Source organism: Chenopodium album, chromosome 16 (assembly GCF_948465745.1).
Source record: "Chenopodium album chromosome 16, dcCheAlbu1.1, whole genome shotgun sequence".
Lineage (NCBI taxonomy): Eukaryota > Viridiplantae > Streptophyta > Magnoliopsida > Caryophyllales > Amaranthaceae > Chenopodium > Chenopodium album.
Genome location: NC_137849.1, coordinates 43,023,614 through 43,045,010, shown reverse-complemented (window position 1 = coordinate 43,045,010; position 21,397 = coordinate 43,023,614). Strand labels below are relative to the sequence as shown.

Below are 21,397 nucleotides of genomic sequence, written 5' to 3'. Positions count from 1 at the left end.
CGTGCACGATTTTGGTTATTTCTTATGTGAAACACACACAATCACCTAAAATTTTTGTGTAGATGATCTTAAATTACTCAAACTTTCATTATGTACATTACTATCATACAAGTAGTAACTAAAGTGGTCACACAAATTATATGTGAATAATTCACTAACTACTGTTGCTCTACCTTCAAAACATGGCAATCTTCTCTCCCTTCAATTTTATTCATTATGACCAAAAATGGTTGCGCCTAAGTAAAGAGATAAACCAAAAAAAGGTTAAAATTCCAAACCCTTTTGCTTTAATTTGATTCCAAGATAGATATATATATATATATATATATATATATATATATATATATATATATATATATATATATATATATATATATATATATATATATATATATTGAGACAATATTTGCTCCTTTTTTTTTTTTTAATTAGGTTATGCTAACTAATTTAAAGTAAGGTAAACAGTAAACAAAAGAGCTTCATTATTCTATATATATTTAACAATCAATATGATCGATTATTAAAATTAAATATTGTATTTAATTTTCTTTTTCTATCTTTTGTGCTTTATTTTAAGGTACAAAATTTATTTCAGCTATGTCATTCAAGGCAGTCCAACTTACTGTCCAAGATCATTATGTAAGTATGCATTACAAACAATAATAAACATATATATTTAGTTTATTAACCATGAAGTATTTATTTTACACGCATTGAATTTATATATGATGGAGTAAATTTAAGAAAATAGTCTCAATATGTAATATTTTTGTATTTAATTTCTATATGATAATGAACTATTATTATCCTACACTATATTACGTGATCTTAACTTTCAGGTTGTTATCGATAATGGGATACTCGAAATCACAATATCGAAACCAGATGGGATCATCACGAAGATAAAGTGCAATGGTATAGAGAATTTGCTTGAAGACACAGTTGTAGAAGAACATAGAGGGTATGCTAGCTATGTAGAAATAATATTGATAGAGCAAGATTAGCTTAGTCTTGTCTTATTTTTAAGACTTTTCTTAACTATTAACTCTTTTTTTTAGCCGTCACCAAACATAACTTTGACGATTAAATTAAAAATAATCAAAACATAATTTACTTCGTATTAACAATCTAACACATATTTTATTTTATTTTTTTTATATTCTGTACAATAGATTTTCTTTATAAAAAAAAATAAAATAAAATAAAAAATACACACGTGTTCACTTAAACAAAGCCCTATTTGCAAACTCCAAATTAGCACTCCCAATTCTTACATAAGAGTTAGTTCTTAAAATCTCTCCTTAAGAACGGTTTAAATTTTTTGATGAGATGTTTTTTAGTAAAGGCCGAGTTGAATCGGTTGATTAAAAAATTATCATATAAAAGTTATTTTTCGTATATATTTTTAAAAAAGAAACTAATTGTTTGGGAAGGAATTTAAGATGAATGAAGTGTCATTTGGGAATTGAAAATAAACTGAACATTAGGTTGAAAAAGCATATATTAAGAAAAAATAAAATAAATAAAAATGAAAACAAAAAATGACACGTACTCTAAATTTCCTTTAAGTTTTGCTATTATTAAATATTAGTATAGATGTATTCATGATTCGTGATATAATGGAAATACTGTATTAGGTATTGGGACCTTAATTGGAGTGATCCTGGAACTTCAGGCACGAGAGGCTACGGTGAAAGGTATAATATTGTGCGCTTTCTTTTTTCTTGTGATTTTTCCTCCGTACTTGAAAATATTCATTTATTAGATGAACCTGACAAGATTCATTCCCTTGCCCGTTCAAAAAAAAAAAAAAAAAAAAAACAAGATTCCCTTGTTCTTTTTTTATTTTCCACTTCCAATTTGTTGATTACGGAGTACAAGAATAATTACGTTGGGTTAATAATATTACTCTACTTTCACTCTCACTATTTTTGTATAATTTCTTTAATTTATTCGTGAAATACTTTTTTTTGTACACGATTGCATTCATGTTAGATGGCCCCAAATTATTTCGAGACTAATGTTGTTGTAAAATTGTGCAGAATCAAAGGAACCGAATTTCATGTTGTTGTAGAGAACGATGAAATGGTGGAAGTGTCTTTCACTAGAACATGGAACCCTTCATCTAAAGGCAAATTTGTGCCATTGAACATTGATAGAAGGTACATACTCCTTCCTCCTCATAATATAAGACAAGATTTTTTTTTTACTTATACTTAATTACTATTTTATGGCTAATATTTTAATGAACTTTTATTAGGGTCATAATGCTTCAGGGTTCATCAGGCTTCTACTGTTATGGCATTTATGAGAAATTAAAGGAATGGCCTGGATTCAATCTTCCTCAAACAAGGATTGTTTTCAAGCTTAATAAAAAGTGGTAAAAACCTGACTTCTACTTCTACTTTCTTATTGGCAATGACTTAGCATGTACTCTCTCCCTTTAAAAATAATAGTCACATATAGCCGGTATAAAGTTTTAATTTCAAAATTTTATAATTACTCAACCCTAAGGGCCCGCCTGGATTGAGGGTAAAAGCCCGTAAAATGTTATGGGTTAATTATTATGGGCCTTTTGGCATACCTGGATTGAGGGTAGTAATGTTAGCCCGTAATTCATTCCTCTCAAAACAGGGGTAAAGGATTACTCTCTCCCCCCCCCCCCCAGCTTAACTTTTTACGGGTGAAAAAAAAGACCAGAAATTTTCATTTCTCTTTCACCTCTCGACCTTCAAGCACGAAGTAACCCTAGCTATGGCGGCCGACTGAAGCTTTCTCTCTCCTCCTCTCCTCCTTTCCTTCGAACACTTTCCTTGAAGAATTGGATTTGAAGTTGCTTCCTTCTTTGTAAATTGCCCCAAATCGAAGTTGAATCTGAAGGTTAGCCGTTCTATATTGGTTATTTGATCTGTGGTTTTCTTAGATTATGAATCCTTTTGATGTTTAATTTGTGATTAAATCTATGATTTGTTATTTGATTTTTACGATAATTTTCGTTTTTATTTTTCTGAATTTAATCTAGGGTTCTTAGTAGGCGTAATTTATGAAATTTATCGAAAATTAGTTCAATTTGTGCGGTTTTATGAAATTGAACGAGTATTAGTTCCATTAATTGATGTTTGTAATTAGATCAATGATTGGTATTATATATTATGCATTCAAATTTTCTGATGAATTAATATTATGCATTCATTCAAATTGAAATTTAAATTTATGCATTCATTCAAATTGAAATTTAAATTTATGCATTCAAATTTATTATGTACTGCACATTTTAATTCACGGCAATTAATATTATGTACTGCACATTTTAAGGATGGTTCTGTGATTGATTTGTATAGGATTATTATTTTGGGTATTAAACATTGTAGTATGATAATAACTAAAAATGTAGTAGAATTTTCTAATGTTTCTAGCTACCCGACTGATGTTGACTGATGTTCACTTGCTGGGTAATCTCCAATTTTTTTTATTATACTAGTTGAAACACATTGATATATGTTTTAATCAAGGATGAAACACTCATATAATTAGCCATCTTGAAGTTTATGATGAATCTTGCCAATATTTGATATAAGAAATTCTAAAGTCAAAGTTGTTATCCCATATAAGACTTTCTGTGAGTACTAAGATAAAAGTCCTACATGTTATTGATTGTATGTTATTCTTCTATGCAGCCATGGCTCGTATGCCACCATCAAAACGCCGAAATGCTATTATTTTACTTATTTACTTTATTAGATTGAGGGATATGATGATGATGATTTTTTTTTACACATTATGTCTATACTTGATTCATTAAAAATACCACGCAAAAAAAATGTTCATTCTTCCAAACGAACCCTTATTCGAGGTATGAAGAATATAAAAGAGTTTCTTCGTGATGAAATTAGTTGTATTGACCAACTAAGAATGGATAGAAATACATTTTATACATTATGTGATTTGCTTCGTAATTATGGGGGCTTAAAAGAATCAAGAAACATGTTTGTTGAGGAGAGAGTTGCTATATTTTTAAATATACTAGGTCATGACTTAAAACAAAGGTTGATAGTGAGACGTCTAAGAAGATCTAAAGAGACCATCACTAGAAACTTTCGTGAAGTATTGAGATGTGTTTTGCGATTGCACAAAAACTTGTTAAAGACTCCGGAGCCTATTAAAGAGGATTGCAAGGATGAAAGGTGGAAGTGGTTTAAGGTATATATTATAGCTAATTAGTTTTGTCAGATTTTGGTTTAGGCATATTTTCATACATTGGTAGCTAAATTTATTTTTATTGTATGTAGAATTGCATAGGGGCTTTAGATGGAACATACATCAAATTAAGGGTCTCTGACATTGACAAGCCTAGATATCGGACAAGGAAAGGGGACATAGCAACAAATGTTTTAGCTGCTTGTTCTATGGATATGCAATTTATATACTTTTTTCCTGGGTGGGAAGGCTCTGCTGCCGATTGTAGGGTTCTCAAAGATGCACTTAGTAGAAGACATCCTATTAAAGTCCCTCGTGGTGAGGATAATACTTTTTGAGTTTAACTTAAGTTTGATTTAATATAATTGATTTATGATAAACTTTTGACAATATTTTAGGAAATTATTATTTGGTTAATGCCGGTTACACAAATGGAGAAGGTTTTCTTGCCCCATATAGAGGTCAAAGGTATCATCTTAAAGAGTGGAAGGAGGGTTATCAACCTACTACTCCGGAGGAGTACTTCAACATGAAACACTCTTGTGCTAGGAACGTAATTGAGAGATGTTTTGGATTACTCAAGATGCGTTGGGCAATACTTAGAAATTGTAGTTTTTATGGTATTGAAACACATGCTGATATTATAAGCGCTTGTTGTCTTCTCCATAACCTCATTCATAGAGAAATGCGCTTTGATCCACTTGAACCGTTATTAGATACCGAATTCGGAAGACAATTCATGGATGACGATGATGAAGACTATATCAATGTCCTTGAGACTTCTAATGCGTGGACTATTTGGAGAGATAACCTTGCTCGTCAAATGTTTGATAATTGGCAACTTCATAGAGGATAGATTAAATGGTTTTTGTGACAAATTTATGTTGTTTTTTTTTGTATTTATTTTTAATATTTGACTATAGCTTGTACTATTAATTAAATGCATCCAATTTATGAACCTCTAATGCTTGTTCTATTGACTATATATCTTGCCTACTTGCTTAAGTATTTTATTTTTTTTGCATTTTTAGTTTTATAAAAATGAGTGATAGGAATGCTCCGAGGAGATGGATTAGTGAAGAAGATGATTTATTGGTCCAGTTTTTGGTTGAGATGAACAACGACGGAAAATGGAAAGGTGAAGGTGGCTTTAAAAGTGGCTACTTGAATCATTTAGAGAAGCTATTTGGTGAGAAGATGCCTGAAGCAGGTTTAAAAGCATCAAACATTGATTCAAGGCTATCTTATTTGAAGAAAAGGTTTAATGCATTGTTGGATATCAAGCATAAAGGTAGTGGTTTTGGCTGGGATGACACTTTGAAAATGGTCACGGGTGATCGTACTTTGTTTGAAGGATGGGCTAAGGTAAATTTATGAACCCCTAATGCTTGATAATATAATTTTCTGGGATTTTATATTGTATGCTTGATAAATTTAAAGTTTGCTGGGATTTTATATAGTATGTTAATTGGAGAGATTAGTTATATATGCATGATTTTATTAAGCTTTGTATGCTATGTCACTGTTGCTATGCTAGTTATTGGCTGCTCAGTGCCTGGTGTTGGTTGTTCTGGTCCTGCTGTATGTGAGACCATTGCTATGTCCTGTAGTGTCTCTTTCTCCTGTAGTATGTGTAAAGTTTTCTGTGTTTATCCTGTCTGAATATCTGCAGTCTTGGAGAGTTTTTGTTGCAAAATATTTCATTACTTGCATAGAGCCTATGCTGTGAGTTACTATAGAGCCTTGGCATTAAATTTATTTGATAAGAAAAAGTTATAATGATATGAATATTATGAGTGGCAAATGGCAATATTTTGGTATCAAGAATATCAACAGATTGCTATAGTATCAACTGAATTATTATCATTACTTGCTTTTGTTTCTTGCACAGTTGCACTCCCCCCCTCCCTAATTATAATAACATAGAACTTGTGTATAATGCTGCCATGTTGCTATGTTAGTGTTGCTCATTCCTTGTACATCCTGCTGCTGCCATGTCTAATACCATAAATTTACAGACTCACAAAGAAGCAAAGGGCTTGTATCGAAAACCATTCCCATTGTTTGATGATCTTGAGGAAGTATTTGCAAAAGATAGAGCTACTGGAGTGAAAGCTGCAATGCCTCTTGATAGAGATGATCAAGTCATGAATGTCCAAGACATCACCCAAGATGATGCTACATCATCAAAAAATTCTGTTGAAGTATCATCTACAAACCATGATGATGATGTGTTGACTGAAGGGTCTAATAAGAGGACTATAGATGAGGGTTCATCCAAGAAAGCAACTAAGAAAAAGTTGCGAACAACCAACAAAGAAATTCAAAATGTTCAAAAAAATTTGGAGTCGATGATGGGAAAGATGTTGGAGAATAGCAATGCTCAGATTGATAAGTTGGTGAGTATTCTCGAAGGGCCAAAAAATATCAAGGTTGGATTCCGTGAAGAATTAGGAAAAGTTCCCGGTATTTCTACGGCTTTTCTTTGTGTGTTAAGATGACTGAAGATGAGATAGTCATATTTCGAGACTTGGTGGATGATAACGAGAAATATGATTTTTTAAATATGATTTTAAAGAAGTAAGGGTGGTCTTTGGGAGTATATTTTGACATATGTACTAATAATGTTGATGCTACCTTTTAGCTTATTGTCTATTTTACTATTGTAAGGTACTTAAGTACTAATTATGAATTTATTTTCTTAATTAGCTTTTTTAATGTTTAATTTCCAAAATAATCATAAAAGAAATGTTAGAAAAATAAAATGGAAAAAGAAAGAGTAAAAAAAAAAAAAAAAAAACTAACTAACAGAAGTGATCTTGAGTAATATCAGTACGAAGGTAACATCATAAAGCCCAGCGTAACATTCCCAAACTTGGAAATGGGCTGGAAATTATAAATCTGGTAACATTCCCAAACCTGACAAATAATTACCCCTGTACACTTTGTCCACCCCATCCCTCCCCCCTTGAATAGTTAGTGCTTTAATAATTACCCCCCTAATTATTCTCTGCAATCCAGGCATCCCCTAAAAGGTATAATATTGCCCCAATTGGGTTTAGAAACCCAAAGGGGAGGTCTATATTGACTATATTATAACTCATACCATACTTCCAGGTATCAAATAAAAAGAAAATATTTTATTCCACATTGGTGAAGTAGCTCACAATTTCTCTCGCCAATCATATTCCACTAACTTTAGCCACTGACTTGAGTCACTTATTTACTTTTTTCACAATGGTAAGCTAGCTCACTACAATTAAAAAAATTGTTTTATGTTAATTTTGAGCAAAAAAATTGAATGAAAATATAAAAAATTGCCACTTGTCTTCTCCTTGTTTGTCACTGGGCTCGTGTGCCGAGGTTGTCAATGACTTGGAAGAGGGAGGAGCCTCACCCCATGAGTCACCTTTCACAATGGTAAGCTAGCTCAAAATAGGAGAGAGAGTGTTATGGGGAGGGTATTAAGTCGCCCATTGTGGGTGAACGAGTTTTAACCCCATGTCACTGATTTCAAATCCATACAACTATGTAAACCAAACACATCCTAAAGGATTTGTACAGTGTGACGAATAATTCTAGATGGATAGTGTAAAAATTATAGTGATGAGCTAAACAATCGGTTTTTGACGGTTAAATTGATGAACAGGTTTCATTATATGGCTGTAGCAGACAACAGGCAAAGAAAAATGCCACTTCCAGATGACAGGTCACCAGGAAGGTGCAAAATCCTTGAACCTCCTGAAGCAGTGCTTCTTACAAATCCTATTGAAGAGGAATTTAAAGGAGAGGTATATATTGATAATCCAACTCACTATTATACAGATTTACAGTATATTTTTTTGTATGATAAAATGTTTACCTGTATATTGAGCTTCCTAATGTTTAAGTTTTCTTATTTAAAAAAAATAAATAAATAAAATTGGACTAGGTGGATGACAAATACCAGTATTCCTGTGAGGACAGAGATCTCCAAGTCCATGGATGGATATGCACCGATCCCCCTACCGGAGTTTGGCAAATAACGCCCAGTGATGAGTTCAGAACCGGTGGGCCCTTCAAGATAAATCTAACCTCTCATGTTGGCCCTTACAACCTTGCTGTAAGTAAATTATTAGGTGCACGTGAAAGCATTAACTTTTGTACATGTTATATAACCCCAATTCGGAACTAGGCAATTGATGTGAAAATTTGATGGCACTCCAATTAGTCCAACATGGTTCCTACATTGAAGTAATGAATATCAATTTTTGAGATTCAGATGTTCATAAGTGCACATTATGCTGGGGAGGACATGGTAGCAAAATTTGCACAAGGTGAGGCATGGAAAAGGGTATTTGGTCCGGTATTTACGTATGTTAACTGCGCGTCTAATAAAGATGACTGGCATTGGTTATGGGATGATGCTAAAGAACAGGTTAATAACTAAAATTTTACCTATGAATTTTTGGTGTATGTATTTTTTAAAATGAATTAATCTCAATCATAAAGTACTTATACATAAAAATATGCAGGCGGCGATTGAAGCAGATAGTTGGCCGTACACATTTCCAGCTTCTGAAGACTATCCAACGTCTGAACAAAGGGGTAGCCTCTCTGGTAGATTATTAGTATATGACAGGTTAGTTATTTTATTTACTCTGTATAATTTAATATACTTTGCTAACGATTTGGTGTCACATAATATATGTACGTGACTTTGTGTCGTGTCATACATTTATTAAGATACCTTGTCTTCTAATTTCTAACGAAAAATAGAGAATGTTGAATTTCAACTCACAACCTCTGTCCTCTAGGATATACCCGACAATTTTTATTTATATGTATACCATCAATCTTATGACATAGTATCACTTTAACTAACCAAAATTTACATGAATTGTTAGGTACTTTGATGATGATCATATTCCAGCCAATGGAGCATATATAGGTTTAGCTTCTCCTAATGAATCAAAATCTTGGCAACTGGAAAGCAAAGTGATTGATTTACAACTACAAACTATTAAAGCATAGTGAATATGATCTCAAAATGTTCGAGTGTCTGGTGTATATTGTTTAAATGATATAAATTGCATATTAACAGGGTTACCAGTTTTGGACAACAACAAATGAAGATGGCTATTTCTTCATAGATAATATAAGAGCTGGTGACTACAATCTGTATGCTTCGGTCCCTGGCTTCATAGGAGACTATGTATACGACAACAATGTTTCTGTAACTCCAGGTCTTCAAATTAAACTTACTCCCATTTATACGAAATTTATACAAAATTTATACAAAATTTCCGGTGTCTAACCATCTATCTTACATTACTACATAAGACTTGAAAAAATGATTTACAGAAAATAAATATGTTCAGGTTGTGATATTGATATGGGGGAACTTGTGTATAAACCTCCAAGTGATGGACCTACATTGTGGGAAATCGGTGTTCCTGATCGAACAGCTAAAGAGTTTTACATACCTGATCCAAATCCTAAGTATGTCAACAAACTCTATCTCAATCACCCTGACAGGTTAGCTCTCATATCATTATCAAAGTTTCTGAATTGTCAAGCTTTTGCATATTGTTTAGCAGTGTTATCTAGGCTAATCATCCATTAGTAACTTTTATTAGTGTCAACTTTTTAAACAGATTTAGACAGTATGGTTTATGGGAAAGATACACCGAATTATATCCTAATGAAGATCTAGTTTACACAATTGGAGAAAGTGATTACGAAAAGGATTGGTTCTTTGCTCAAGTTACCAGGTAACTAAGGCATCATACTTTGGTTAAAAGTCAATTAGACAACATTGATAAAAATGTTGTATGTATGCATCTTCCTGAAGCAATGTCTTTTGTCAGCGGTCATTTTTGACAATGGTTGAAAGGGAAATATGTAACCAATCAAGACTTTAATCTATATAAAACAGTTTCTATCAGTAATAATCAGCTTAAATTAGTTTCTATCAGTAGACACTTTCAATCAGTCGAGATCTGTTCTTAATTACTCTGTAGTAATTATCGGTTTAAACAGAAGCACTAAAGAAGTAGCAAAAACTTAGCTTTGATGAGTGAACATGGATTAAAATCAGTTTATTGTTAATCAGCAAAAAGTATCAATTTTAGTCAATTATATTCAGTTTAGTTTGTAATGAGTATTCATAATTTAACAACCCAAATGGAAAAACAAGCCATAAGCAAAACAAATGTGCTCGCGTAAAGCAGTAAAGCTGTACATCTAATGAATAATCACTAACAAAAAATGAATTTAAAAATATAAAATTGCAGGAAAAATGGGAATGCATACCAAGGCACTACATGGAAAATCAAGTTCAACCTTGAAGAAGTTAACCAACATGGAGTCTATAAACTAAGATTGGCTCTTGCAACTGCGAACTTGGCAGAACTACAGGTAATTTATTCACAAAAACATGTACTACCTACGTTAACTATTATGTGCAACAAAGGGGTATTATTTGTGAGACATAAAATATTCCTTTGTTGCACATAATAATTAACGGAGGTAGTATTAAATTTATTTTTCTATCTACCACATACAATGATTTTCAACTGAAGAAAATTTATTTTGTACATATGTATGTGGAAAACCATGTTTAGGTTCGAGTAAATGATCCAAAAGCAGATCCTCCGGTTTTTACAACAGGACTAATAGGGAAAGAAAATGCGATTGCAAGACATGGGATTCATGGGCTTTACAGGCTTTATACAGCAAATATACAGGGAACTAAGCTTATACAAGGTGACAATATAGTTTATTTGACTCAGGCAAATGGTGGTAGCCCTTTTATAGGAATCATGTATGACTACATTCGCCTCGAAAAGCCTCCTGATTCTGATCAATGTTAACGTTCCAAGGGTTATTTTCTCTGATGTATATAAACAAGATGATTATGTATATGCTGTCAATGCCACGGCAGTGAAATGTTATTATGTTATGACTGTCAGATAGAAGCAAGTTATTGCTTATGTAGTATGAATTTTTCTTAAGTATAAAACAATTTCAATCAATACTAGGAAAATCTGTAAAAAAATACTTTTTATTTAAGCATTCTTAAATATACGTTTGAATAAATTATAAGGATCCTATTTTAATAAGTAGAAAGTTTGACAAAATGATAAGGAAGCTCCTCAAAGTACTAAGCATTCTTATTTATATGTTACCTAGAGATCATACAAAGCATTTTAGAGCCAGTTATTATAATGACACCAGATACAAATGGTTTGATAAAGTTGGCACTTGCATGGTGGTAAATCCGGAAAGGTTTGTTCTTATGACTTTAAGGTAATAAAATCAAAACTTCCTAGGGACTCTTTAGAGTGAGGATTCTCTTATCCTTTTTCCTCACTTTCAAAATCCCAAAAACATGGCAACAATTATATTTAAAAAGTACATATAGGAAAAGTAAGCAATATTTTAGAAAGACACTACACTCCGATTTGACTTATATAATAGAAATTTGGCTAAATTTCTTTTTGTATATGAAATTCGTTTGGAATAATTAAGAAGTCATTGCCAAGGTAAGAAAGTAAAAAAGACAAATCCCCAATTCAATTAAGGCCATGTGAGTGCAATTTATTTCATACTCTCAAATTCAGGAATAGTTTTATAGTTACGTGCAGAAACACAAAATGATGCAATGTTTATACATCATCTTAATGTGTCACACTCACATAACGTCACATGCCCGCCCCTTCAAATATCATAGTACATGTGTTGTGTAGTCTTTATATATTGTTTTCAAACTTGATACACGAATATGATGACCAAAAAAAAATAACAAACTACAAGCGGAAGAGTAAATCAATAGTTCATTTCATGCTTCACACAATACCTAATAGTTAAAACAAATAATCATTTCCCTCTCCATAAATCTGAAACCACCTTCAAAAATAGTTCTAATTATTTAAACGAAACCAACATTACGTATCCACATAAAACGCCAATTTCTCAACATCTCAAATAAATTATACATCCCCCACAACTCCCAAATCAAAAAACACAAACTCAAATTATCCACAAACATTCCCACAAATTAAAACAAACATTAAAATTAAAATCAAAATCAAAATTAAAATTCATTAAATTATCCAAATTCTTGGATTGCACGTCCTTTTATAAGAACATCCATCCACCAAGCGAGTAACGACCAAGTCAAGAGTAGGAAAAGGAACCTAAAAAGAACCCCCAAAAAAAGGAGGTCCAAAGATAAAGATTATTTATGCTTTAATCCTTTTTATTTTCAGGGAAATTGATGCTTTAATTCTAGTTTAAATCCATAATTATAATTTTATAATATACAAGTTGCTGCCTAATTAGAGGCAGACCATACATATAGTTGTACATATATACACATACAGTTATACTAAAGTCTATAAATATTCGATATTTACCAAGAAAGGCTACAATTATCTACCACATTTCATACAGTACAAATTTGATTAAGCATAGAAATTTTTTTGGTTGATCTGGGAAGGAAGAATGTCGTCGTTGTCGTCGTCATCATCGAAAGCGAAATCGTGGATGTGTGGGTGTTGTGGCAATGGTGGAGGTGTGGAACCAGGCCCAGATGCACCAACTGATCAAGCTGTTCAACTTCAGATTCTTGATCGTTATGTATGTGTCGGTGTTTTTATTTTCTAAATAAAGTTTTTATTTTTATTAAGTGGTTTGGAATGTTTGTTATGTTGGTTGTGTTTGGTTATTTGTTTGAGCCTAGGGAATATATTTAATGTACTTTCTTTTATTGGATTGTCGCGTTTAAAAACACATAGTCTCAAGTGCACCTGATAATTTACCTAATCGTTGTTACTTTTGTTAGTTTTGGATGGTTACCTTAGGATAGTACTAAGACTAGTAAGTAGTAACCTATGGTTCTTATTTAAATTGCATCCTTAACATCTGTAATAGTGTAAATTGAACTAGTAATGTAACAACTAAGTTTGAATTGATCGAGATAATATTCAATTGGTTAACTTGGTCAAATATCATGGCTCACCAAGTTGTATGAGTCAAAATCAGAGCAATAATGTAAGAAAAGGAATTTTTAGAGGCTTAATTTTGCTTTAAAGTAAGCTTAATTGATAGTGAATGACATATTGACATGGAGTAATATAGCTTCAACCTTAGTTCTCTAGGAGTTTATATTTCTGCATGGATTTAAGCTGGAGTATCTACTTGCAGGTAGTGTTAGACAATGGCATTGCTCGAGTGACAATATCGAAACCAGGAGGAATTGTTACTGGAATAGCTTATAATGGCATTGACAATTTGCTTGAATCTCGAAATCCTGAGGACAATAGAGGGTAAGCATTGCATATAATCAGATTTGTACAATCATTTTGCTTAATGAATTCAATACTTCAATCAGTCTCTATATAGAATCTAAAAAAAAAATCAAGATAATGAAAGAAAAGTTGGTCATAGCATGTGAAAATTTTCAGTATTTTCGCTTGTTTTATGATATATTTAACTGTGTTATGTATGCAGGTATTGGGATCTTGTTTGGAATGACGCTACTACACCAGGGACATTTGACACGTTTGTTCCTCTCGCCTTCATCGTTCTTAGTTTGCCAAAATAAAATGGATAACTTGTAAATTTTAGGCTTTGTTTTACAAATTTGACTAAGGCTATTTGCTAACTATATGCAGGATTAAAGCAACAACTTTTCAGGTGATTATGTCAAATGATGATCAGGTGGAAGTTTCCTTTAGTAGACAGTGGGATCCTTCACTCAAGGGCAAGTTAGTCCCATTGAACATTGATAAAAGGTAGTTGCTTTAATCTTCGCCATAGTATATAAACTACTTTTTATAGAGCACACTTCCTCCTTTATATATTAGTACCCCTCTGTCTGGAATTAGTTGTCATGTTAATAATGTAATTTAAACCAATAATCGTTATACTTTTAGGTTTATAATGTTGCGTGGCTCATCCGGGTTCTATACCTATGCAATCTATGAGCATATGAATGATTGGCCGGGCTTCAGCATGGGGGAAACTAGGATCACATTCAAGCTCAATAAACAGTGGTACGAGAAACTGATTTCTTTGGACAGGTTTCATGGTAAACCAAATTAATTAGAAGAAATTTTAAGTAACAAAGCACGATATGTTTTGTGTATTAGGTTTCACTACATGGCTATTGCAGATGACAGGCAAAGGTTCATGCCTTTGCCTGATGATAGAATGCCCGGAAGGTGCCAAAAGCTTGCCTATCCTGAAGCTGTTCTGTTGACAAACCCTGTAGAACCAAGCCTTAAAGGAGAGGTGTCATTTCCTCTTATCTCATGTAGATAAATGTTGATTATGCATTAATTTAAGTATTTTGAGATTTGTTCAATCATGTTTAGTGAGTTAATGAATTGTTATATTACATAGGTTGATGACAAATACCAGTATTCATGTGACAACAAAGACATCCTAGTCCATGGTTGGATTTGCACTGACCAGCCTACTGGATTTTGGCAAATCACACCTAGCTACGAGTATCGGTCTGGTGGGCCCGTCAAACAAAACCTGACATCCCACGTGGGGCCTACATCCTTATCAGTACGTGAACGGACATTCAGCTAGTTGTACCAAAGACTTAAACACATAGAATATACAATATATGTATGGATTTTTCTTGCTGGTGTTATTTCTGGATGAACTTAGCTGATGAAAAACTACTTTGATTGCAGGTGTTTTATAGTGGTCATTATGCAGGGGATGCTCTGGTGCCGAAATTTGATGATAATGAGCCGTGGAAAAGGGTATTTGGGCCTGTTTTCATCTACTGCAATTCTTGTCCAAAGGATGTCGATTTTCATTCGCTTTGGGAAGATGCTAAAAAGCAGGTCAACCTCTAAAACACTATTGGAGTACTACTATTAACATGTTTGTTTGATAATGTTTTGTAATCCTCATTGATTAGCACTGAAAATTGGTTTTGTATTTCATTTTCATCCATGTGTAGTTGGTAGTAGAAACTCAGAACTGGCCTTATAGTTTCCCAGCTTCAGAAGATTTTCCAAAACCTAATCAAAGGGGTAAAGTCAGTGGCAGATTACTAGTCCGAGACAGGTTGTTTATAAAGACATTAAGCATTTACATTGGTATTTCATTTATATTATAATTTTTCACACTTGTGCTTTGGCAATATATGGTTTATATCATTTTGTTTAGGTATATTAGTGATGATCATATTCCAGCAAGTGGAGCTTATGTGGGACTAGCCCCACCAGGACCACCTGGATTGTGGCAAACTGAAATCAAGGTAATTTTTCTTTTTTAGTACCATTTACAAGCATATAACTGAAATCACTTTGACCTGACCATCTATGTCTCACCATATTACCACTGGTACCTTAATTTCAGCTCCACTTTTGTGCTAAAAACGGCTGTCATTTGTTCAATTTTCCAGGGTTATCAGTTCTGGACAACAGCAGATGAGAATGGTTCTTTCTCTATCGAGGGCATAAGAGAAGGAGATTATAATCTTTACTCTTATGTTCCTGGTGTCATTGGAGACTATAGATGTGATGCTGTCATTACCATAACTGCAGGTTTGAATGAACAGTCATTCGTTGCATAGTATCATGAAATTAGTGTAGCTTATGCTATATCAGCTAATAAAAAACAGCACTTTACACTTTACAGTACTAAATTTAACTTAAGTATTGAATTAATATCAGGTTGTGATGCACAAATGGGTGACTTGGTGTATGAACCTCCTCGAGATGGACCAACCTTGTGGGAAATCGGATTTCCTGATCGCACTGCAGCAGAATTCTATGCTCCTGATCCTAATCCTAATTATGTCAATCAACTCTATGTTAATCATCCTGACAGGTTAGCGAGTTTCTTAACAATTTAAAACACAATCTCTGTTGAAAAAACAGTCAACTTGATGTAGTTGCTCATATTTGACAACTATTTGCATAAAATCTTTGGCAGGTTTAGGCAATATGGATTGTGGGAGAGATACACAGAATTGTACCCAAATGATGATCTAATTTTTACCATTGGTGAAAGTGATTACCGAAAGGATTGGTTCTTTGCTCAAGTTCCTAGGTACGGAGTCTCAGTTTTCCTACAGAACTTGTACCACTTTCACTTGCTTGATACATATATGATCGTAAACCTGTGAAAAGAATGTCTGTTGTAATACATTTTTCGCTGCCAAGTAACAACATTGTATCAAAGTGTAAGATCCTCTAAGAAAGCCTAGCTTATTTTGTCACACAGGAAGACAGAAAATGGGTTTGTAGGAACAACTTGGCAAGTTAAATTCAAATTAGATGAGGTAGATCAGAAAGGGATCTACAAATTGAGGCTGGCAATTGCTTCTGCTACCCTTGCTGAAGTTCAGGTAACATCTCATTTTCAAGCTCCTTTTATGTTCCATTCATTTAATAAATGTTCCGTTTTCACTTTTTGTTCTTTCTACTCAGACTAGTATTGTCTCTAAAAAAATTTTAAAGTATGAAGAACAAAGAGGAAGCCCCAGTTAATCTCCAAGGTATACAATTATTGTTTATCACATGACATTTTGGTAAATAAATCAACTTTATCCAGTCATTATCACTGTGGGACCCGCTTATATTGAAAAAGTTATTGATTTATTTACCAAAATGCCATGTGATAAACAATACGGAGTAATTGTGTATCTCGGAGATGAACTTGTATTTACCCATTAAAAACTGAAAATTACTAATTTGATCTTTAAGACTTTAAGCAAGACTGAAAAAATGAATTACTCCCATATGTTCTTGATAATAATATAATCTATGAATTCAATCTTAATTTTCTTATATCATTATATACTTGTACATATTATATTTATAGGTACGGATGAACGATCGAAATGCAAATCGACCCATATTTACAACAGGACTTATAGGGAGGGATAACTCAATTGCAAGACATGGATGTCATGGATTATATTGGCTTTATAACGTGGACATACAGGGTTCAAAGCTTGTAAAAGGCGATAATATTATGTTTTTGACTCAACCAAGAAACCAAAGCCCATTCCAAGGAATATTGTATGATTATATACGTCTCGAAGGACCTCCTACCAATGAAGCAATCTAATACGAGTACCAAGGAAGGACTGACTCACTTGGTAATACTCACTTGGTAATACTCTTACCTGAAATAATGATATATAGGGTTTGAATTTTATCGAGTGAGGCTACCTTACCTGCAACTACGAAATGAATAAACCTACATCTCCTTACATTTAATAATAAAAATAAAGTTAAAGCAGTGTAATAACCTCTTGTATTTTCTGCTATTATACTTTAGATATTATTTTATTTTTTCTGTATAAATTGATGTATCATAATCTTGTAATTAAATAAATGAATGGATAAAGTGGCTGATTTATGATACCCAAATGTCTAAGTCCATTTCTTTTTGTTGTTATTTCAGCATTAATGCTGTTTTATACGTAGTAGTATTACTAGTAGTATATTCTAGAGGCCCTTTACTTTTATTTTTTTTTAAAGCTGGTTAGTTTTTAGAATTGAATTTTACAAATTTAATTTCAGCTCAGCTATATAATCCTTAAAAGTGTTCCTTCAAAAAAATATATGTAGTATATAATCTGAAAAAGGTTCACCAAAATACAAATTCTTACATTATGGTTTTTAAATTTAAATAAAAAAAACTCATCATGCTAAAATAAATTTGTTTCTTGATTGGCTAAATATTTGGGCAATTCTAATAAATTAAAGAAGTTGATTGGTTTAAAAAAAAAAAAAAAAAAAAAACGAAGTTGATTAAACTGGGCCTCAAAAATCCAACTCTCTAATACTGTCTTAAGCCCAAGAAATTACTTAAAGCCCAAAATCTAAACCGGAGAAGACGTTGCAATACTCACTTGTAGGCCAAACTTTGAAATTTACCATTCCTGATTATATTAGTTTTTTTTTTTTCAAAAATAAATAATATTCCTTTGTTGTAAATAATAATTAATGAAGATAGTATATATTCTGGTAAAAAGAACATAGTTTTACATCGATTAATACTTTAACCAATGTTATATGCTTCAATGCTTGTATATATATTAATTTATTATATTCATTAATCAATGAAATGCGATACACTTTAGTTGAATTCAATAATGCGTTGACAATTCAATCCCATTAACCTTTGAAAAAAATCTGCAAAGTTAGTTGAAACTAGTAACTATTTCATTGACAAACTATCATGATTTATGGCATGACATAATGTAGCACAAAAGTTGTTATGGGCTTGCCATAATAAACTAATGGTGGTAAATGGTCACCAAACTAATGCTCCATTATTATTTAATCAAAGACTAATACAACTAATCACATTTTACAGCAGTGACACTTTACCAATTGAACTAGATAAGTAGATGAAACTTTACCAAACCATATTTTCCTGTTTATTAGTGCTATTGCCTTTTGCTTCACCCTTTACTTTTTACTAATTAGTTCATGAAGAAGCCTTCGAAACTAATTACTTTTACTAGTGACAATTTGTTTGAGATTAAATTGTGATAGGTAAATATAAGTTAACTAGTTAAGCCGATAATGAATTGAGAGTAAAATTCAAGATTTGTGATTGCATTTTGTCTACATAAGCATGTAAGTTTTTATACACACTCGGGTGCAAGATGCACTAAGGTTATTTTTTGCTCATTTGATGTTTAAATGAGCAACAACCGTCCTCATTTAATCATCAAAATAAGCAAAAAATACCTTGAATGCACCATGCACCCAAATATGTACGAGCACGTCTTCTGTCACCCCCCACCGCGCTTTCACCTACCTGGAGAGTTAACTGCCAAGAAGGATAAAACAACATAAGCAAGTGGCCAAATTTTGAAGGGCTTAGGATTATGGTAATTGACTTATTGTGCTCGTGACAAAGTCTTTTTCTCTGCATTATAATCAGTATCTCAAATTTCATTGAAGAAAAATGATAAACCAATTCACGGAGTAAGAATCTAAGAAAATTCCATAACACTTTTTTATTTTATTTTTGTCCTAATATAACTTAATCCTAACCAACTTTGAAACAGAAAAACATTTCAGCTTTGTCTTTGAGCAAAGTATATCTACCACAAAATATTAAGGGCCCCAACTATAGACAACCAAAAATGTCACATGCTTAGTTTCACACTTGAACACTATTTCGTATTTTGGTACTACTTCAATGCTTTAAGTAATCATAGCATACTTTAAATTGTAAATAAAATGATAAGTTTGAGATTTTAAGGTAGTGATGAAGTTACTTAAGATTAATTAGGCTTTTTTTTTTTTTTTTTTGAAGAATAGAATTAGGGAATGTTAATATGCATAATTATAGTTGATTAGCTATTGCAATTGGCATGGTGCTTCATGAACTCTATAATGCATCTAAATACTACGGACATGAGAATGGTGGTCTCATATAACCGCTTTCTTTTTTTTGCATACAAAACACTTTTTTTGACCCGTTTTTAAATTTTATATATCGCTTAGTAGAAGAATGGTTCTAACACATTATTCTATATGATCTATTTCGACCGTTCACTATTCCTTTTTTGTAAGTCACTTTATCTAGTAAATTCTCGATTTGTATGAGAAATGTATGGAAAATCACTTGTTTAATAAAGTCTAATGAATGACAGTTGTGAATTTTAGTGATCATTTGTAAGATTGTAACAACGGTCTGTAAAAACATAAATTCTTGTCATAAAAACTACATAAAATCTCGCCCATATCATCGTGTTCTATGACTCTTTATTAGTTTATTATACCGGGCCAAAAAGTAAATGTATAAAAACTAACAACGGTGCGCCGTTAGATCCCTCTAATAATGTGACTTTCATTGGCCAAGAAAGTCATGGACCAACTAAACACACCTAAAGTTAGTTCTTATAACGTGTACATGAGTACTTTCTCTCTCTCTTGCTTAGCTTTCCATTTCACAACAGCAGCATGTTGAGTTCGGGAAAGAAGCTAAGCTAAGATGGTGACTCCTATTTCTCCAATTTTCAATAATTTTATTATTTTTTTTTTGACGGGAATAATTTTATTATTTTACCAACAGAATCTAAACAAGAAAAGTCGGCTCAATTTGAAAGAGTAAACTACAAGAAAAGATGCAATAAAATACAAGTAAAAAAAAAAAAACACTATTTTTAGTATGTATAGTAAGAATGCTTTAATTCAATGTGAAGGCTTCTCTCAAACTAGATAATTTTTTTTATTAATTATTATTTGGTTTGCCAAACATTCTTTTGTCTATACCCACCTTATAATATAAATTCCCATTTTCTTCCTACCACTCCGTTTTTCTCCTCCATGCATACTACTACTACCCTCAGGTATGTAATTTAATTTACGAGTTTTAGAGAGAGATAGTGAGGAATATTATTATATACTTAGTATATATTATTTTGTAAAATATCGGTATTATATTATTATATGGTGTGTATATATATGTGTAATTTACATGTATAGTGTATGAATTTGAAAGCAGAAAGAGGAAAAAGAGGGTCCAATTTCAAGTTGAAGGTTATTGGAATATGTTGTATGATTTGCCTACGCCATTACAAGTAGTACATCTTCATCTTCTTCATGTAAGTTTTATTTCTCTATGTATCTAAAAGTTTCCTTAAATTTTCTTTAAAAAAAAAAAAAAAAAAAAAAAAAAACCCTTAAATTAGCTTATTTAATCTATGATGTTATGTATGTATCTTGTTTGTTGGGTCTATCAATTGCATAAGTAGGTGACACGGGCTTTGTCTTAACCACAAGTGCATTTTTACCTGAGGATAACCTTGATCACACCAATTTTGGATGTTACTCCGTAATTTTTTAACACGGTATAAAAATAATCGTACTCAATTGTCTACACTAATAAGGATGTAGTGTATTTGCTGCTGACTTTTGTTTAGCGGTTAATGAAAGCTATTGGTCTTGTCATCCTCGTAGTCATTTTTCCAAAACAAAACAAAAAAAAATAGATAAAATGTACCAACGTTTTGTTTTTAATTAAAATTCTCTAATAGACATACATATAAGGATAATTGTACTTTATAAAAATAGCTAACTATATTAGTTCATCTATCATCTTAGATAATTATTATTAACACTGATTTAAAATAAATAAACTAAAAGGGCCACAATATAAAGTTGTATTAGGTGGACTTGGACAATTAGAATGCCAAATTTTGGCTTTCTAGCTG

The 21,397-nt window shown here is 32.2% G+C and overlaps 2 protein-coding genes across 2 annotated transcripts; both read left to right on the top strand.

Moving 5' to 3' along the window:
• Positions 1-547: 547 nt before the first annotated feature.
• LOC145585426 (uncharacterized) lies at positions 548-11,155 on the top strand. Its single transcript, XM_081642125.1, has 15 exons — positions 548-639; positions 840-961; positions 1,638-1,697; positions 2,043-2,162; positions 2,261-2,380; positions 7,847-7,988; positions 8,129-8,299; positions 8,459-8,614; positions 8,712-8,818; positions 9,084-9,174; positions 9,281-9,422; positions 9,558-9,714; positions 9,834-9,950; positions 10,473-10,596; positions 10,803-11,155. The coding sequence occupies exons 1-15, from the start codon at positions 598-600 to the stop codon at positions 11,049-11,051; spliced, it is 1,920 nt and encodes a 639-aa protein (XP_081498251.1). The 5' UTR covers positions 548-597; the 3' UTR covers positions 11,052-11,155.
• Positions 11,156-12,603: 1,448 nt separating this feature from the next.
• LOC145585425 (uncharacterized) lies at positions 12,604-17,588 on the top strand. The gene is made up of 15 exons (XM_081642124.1): positions 12,604-12,819; positions 13,387-13,508; positions 13,693-13,743; positions 13,857-13,976; positions 14,118-14,237; positions 14,334-14,475; positions 14,587-14,757; positions 14,889-15,044; positions 15,164-15,270; positions 15,373-15,463; positions 15,611-15,752; positions 15,882-16,038; positions 16,144-16,260; positions 16,435-16,558; positions 17,035-17,588. The coding sequence occupies exons 1-15, from the start codon at positions 12,685-12,687 to the stop codon at positions 17,281-17,283; spliced, it is 2,004 nt and encodes a 667-aa protein (XP_081498250.1). The 5' UTR covers positions 12,604-12,684; the 3' UTR covers positions 17,284-17,588.
• The last annotated feature ends 3,809 nt before the right edge of the window (positions 17,589-21,397 follow it).

What these genes read in the sequence shown, in the direction of transcription:
- LOC145585426 (XM_081642125.1), top strand. Translation starts at nt 598, where the DNA reads ATGTCATTCAAGGCAGTCCAACTTACTGTCCAAGATCATTAT. An exon ending in AGATTATTAGTATATGACAG is followed by an intron (nt 8,819 to 9,083) that starts GTTAGTTATTTT and finishes ATGAATTGTTAG; the next exon opens with GTACTTTGATGATGATCATA. An exon ending in TATCTCAATCACCCTGACAG is followed by an intron (nt 9,715 to 9,833) that starts GTTAGCTCTCAT and finishes CTTTTTAAACAG; the next exon opens with ATTTAGACAGTATGGTTTAT.
- LOC145585425 (XM_081642124.1), top strand. Translation starts at nt 12,685, where the DNA reads ATGTCGTCGTTGTCGTCGTCATCATCGAAAGCGAAATCGTGGATGTGT. An exon ending in AGATTACTAGTCCGAGACAG is followed by an intron (nt 15,271 to 15,372) that starts GTTGTTTATAAA and finishes CATTTTGTTTAG; the next exon opens with GTATATTAGTGATGATCATA. An exon ending in TGTGGCAAACTGAAATCAAG is followed by an intron (nt 15,464 to 15,610) that starts GTAATTTTTCTT and finishes TCAATTTTCCAG; the next exon opens with GGTTATCAGTTCTGGACAAC.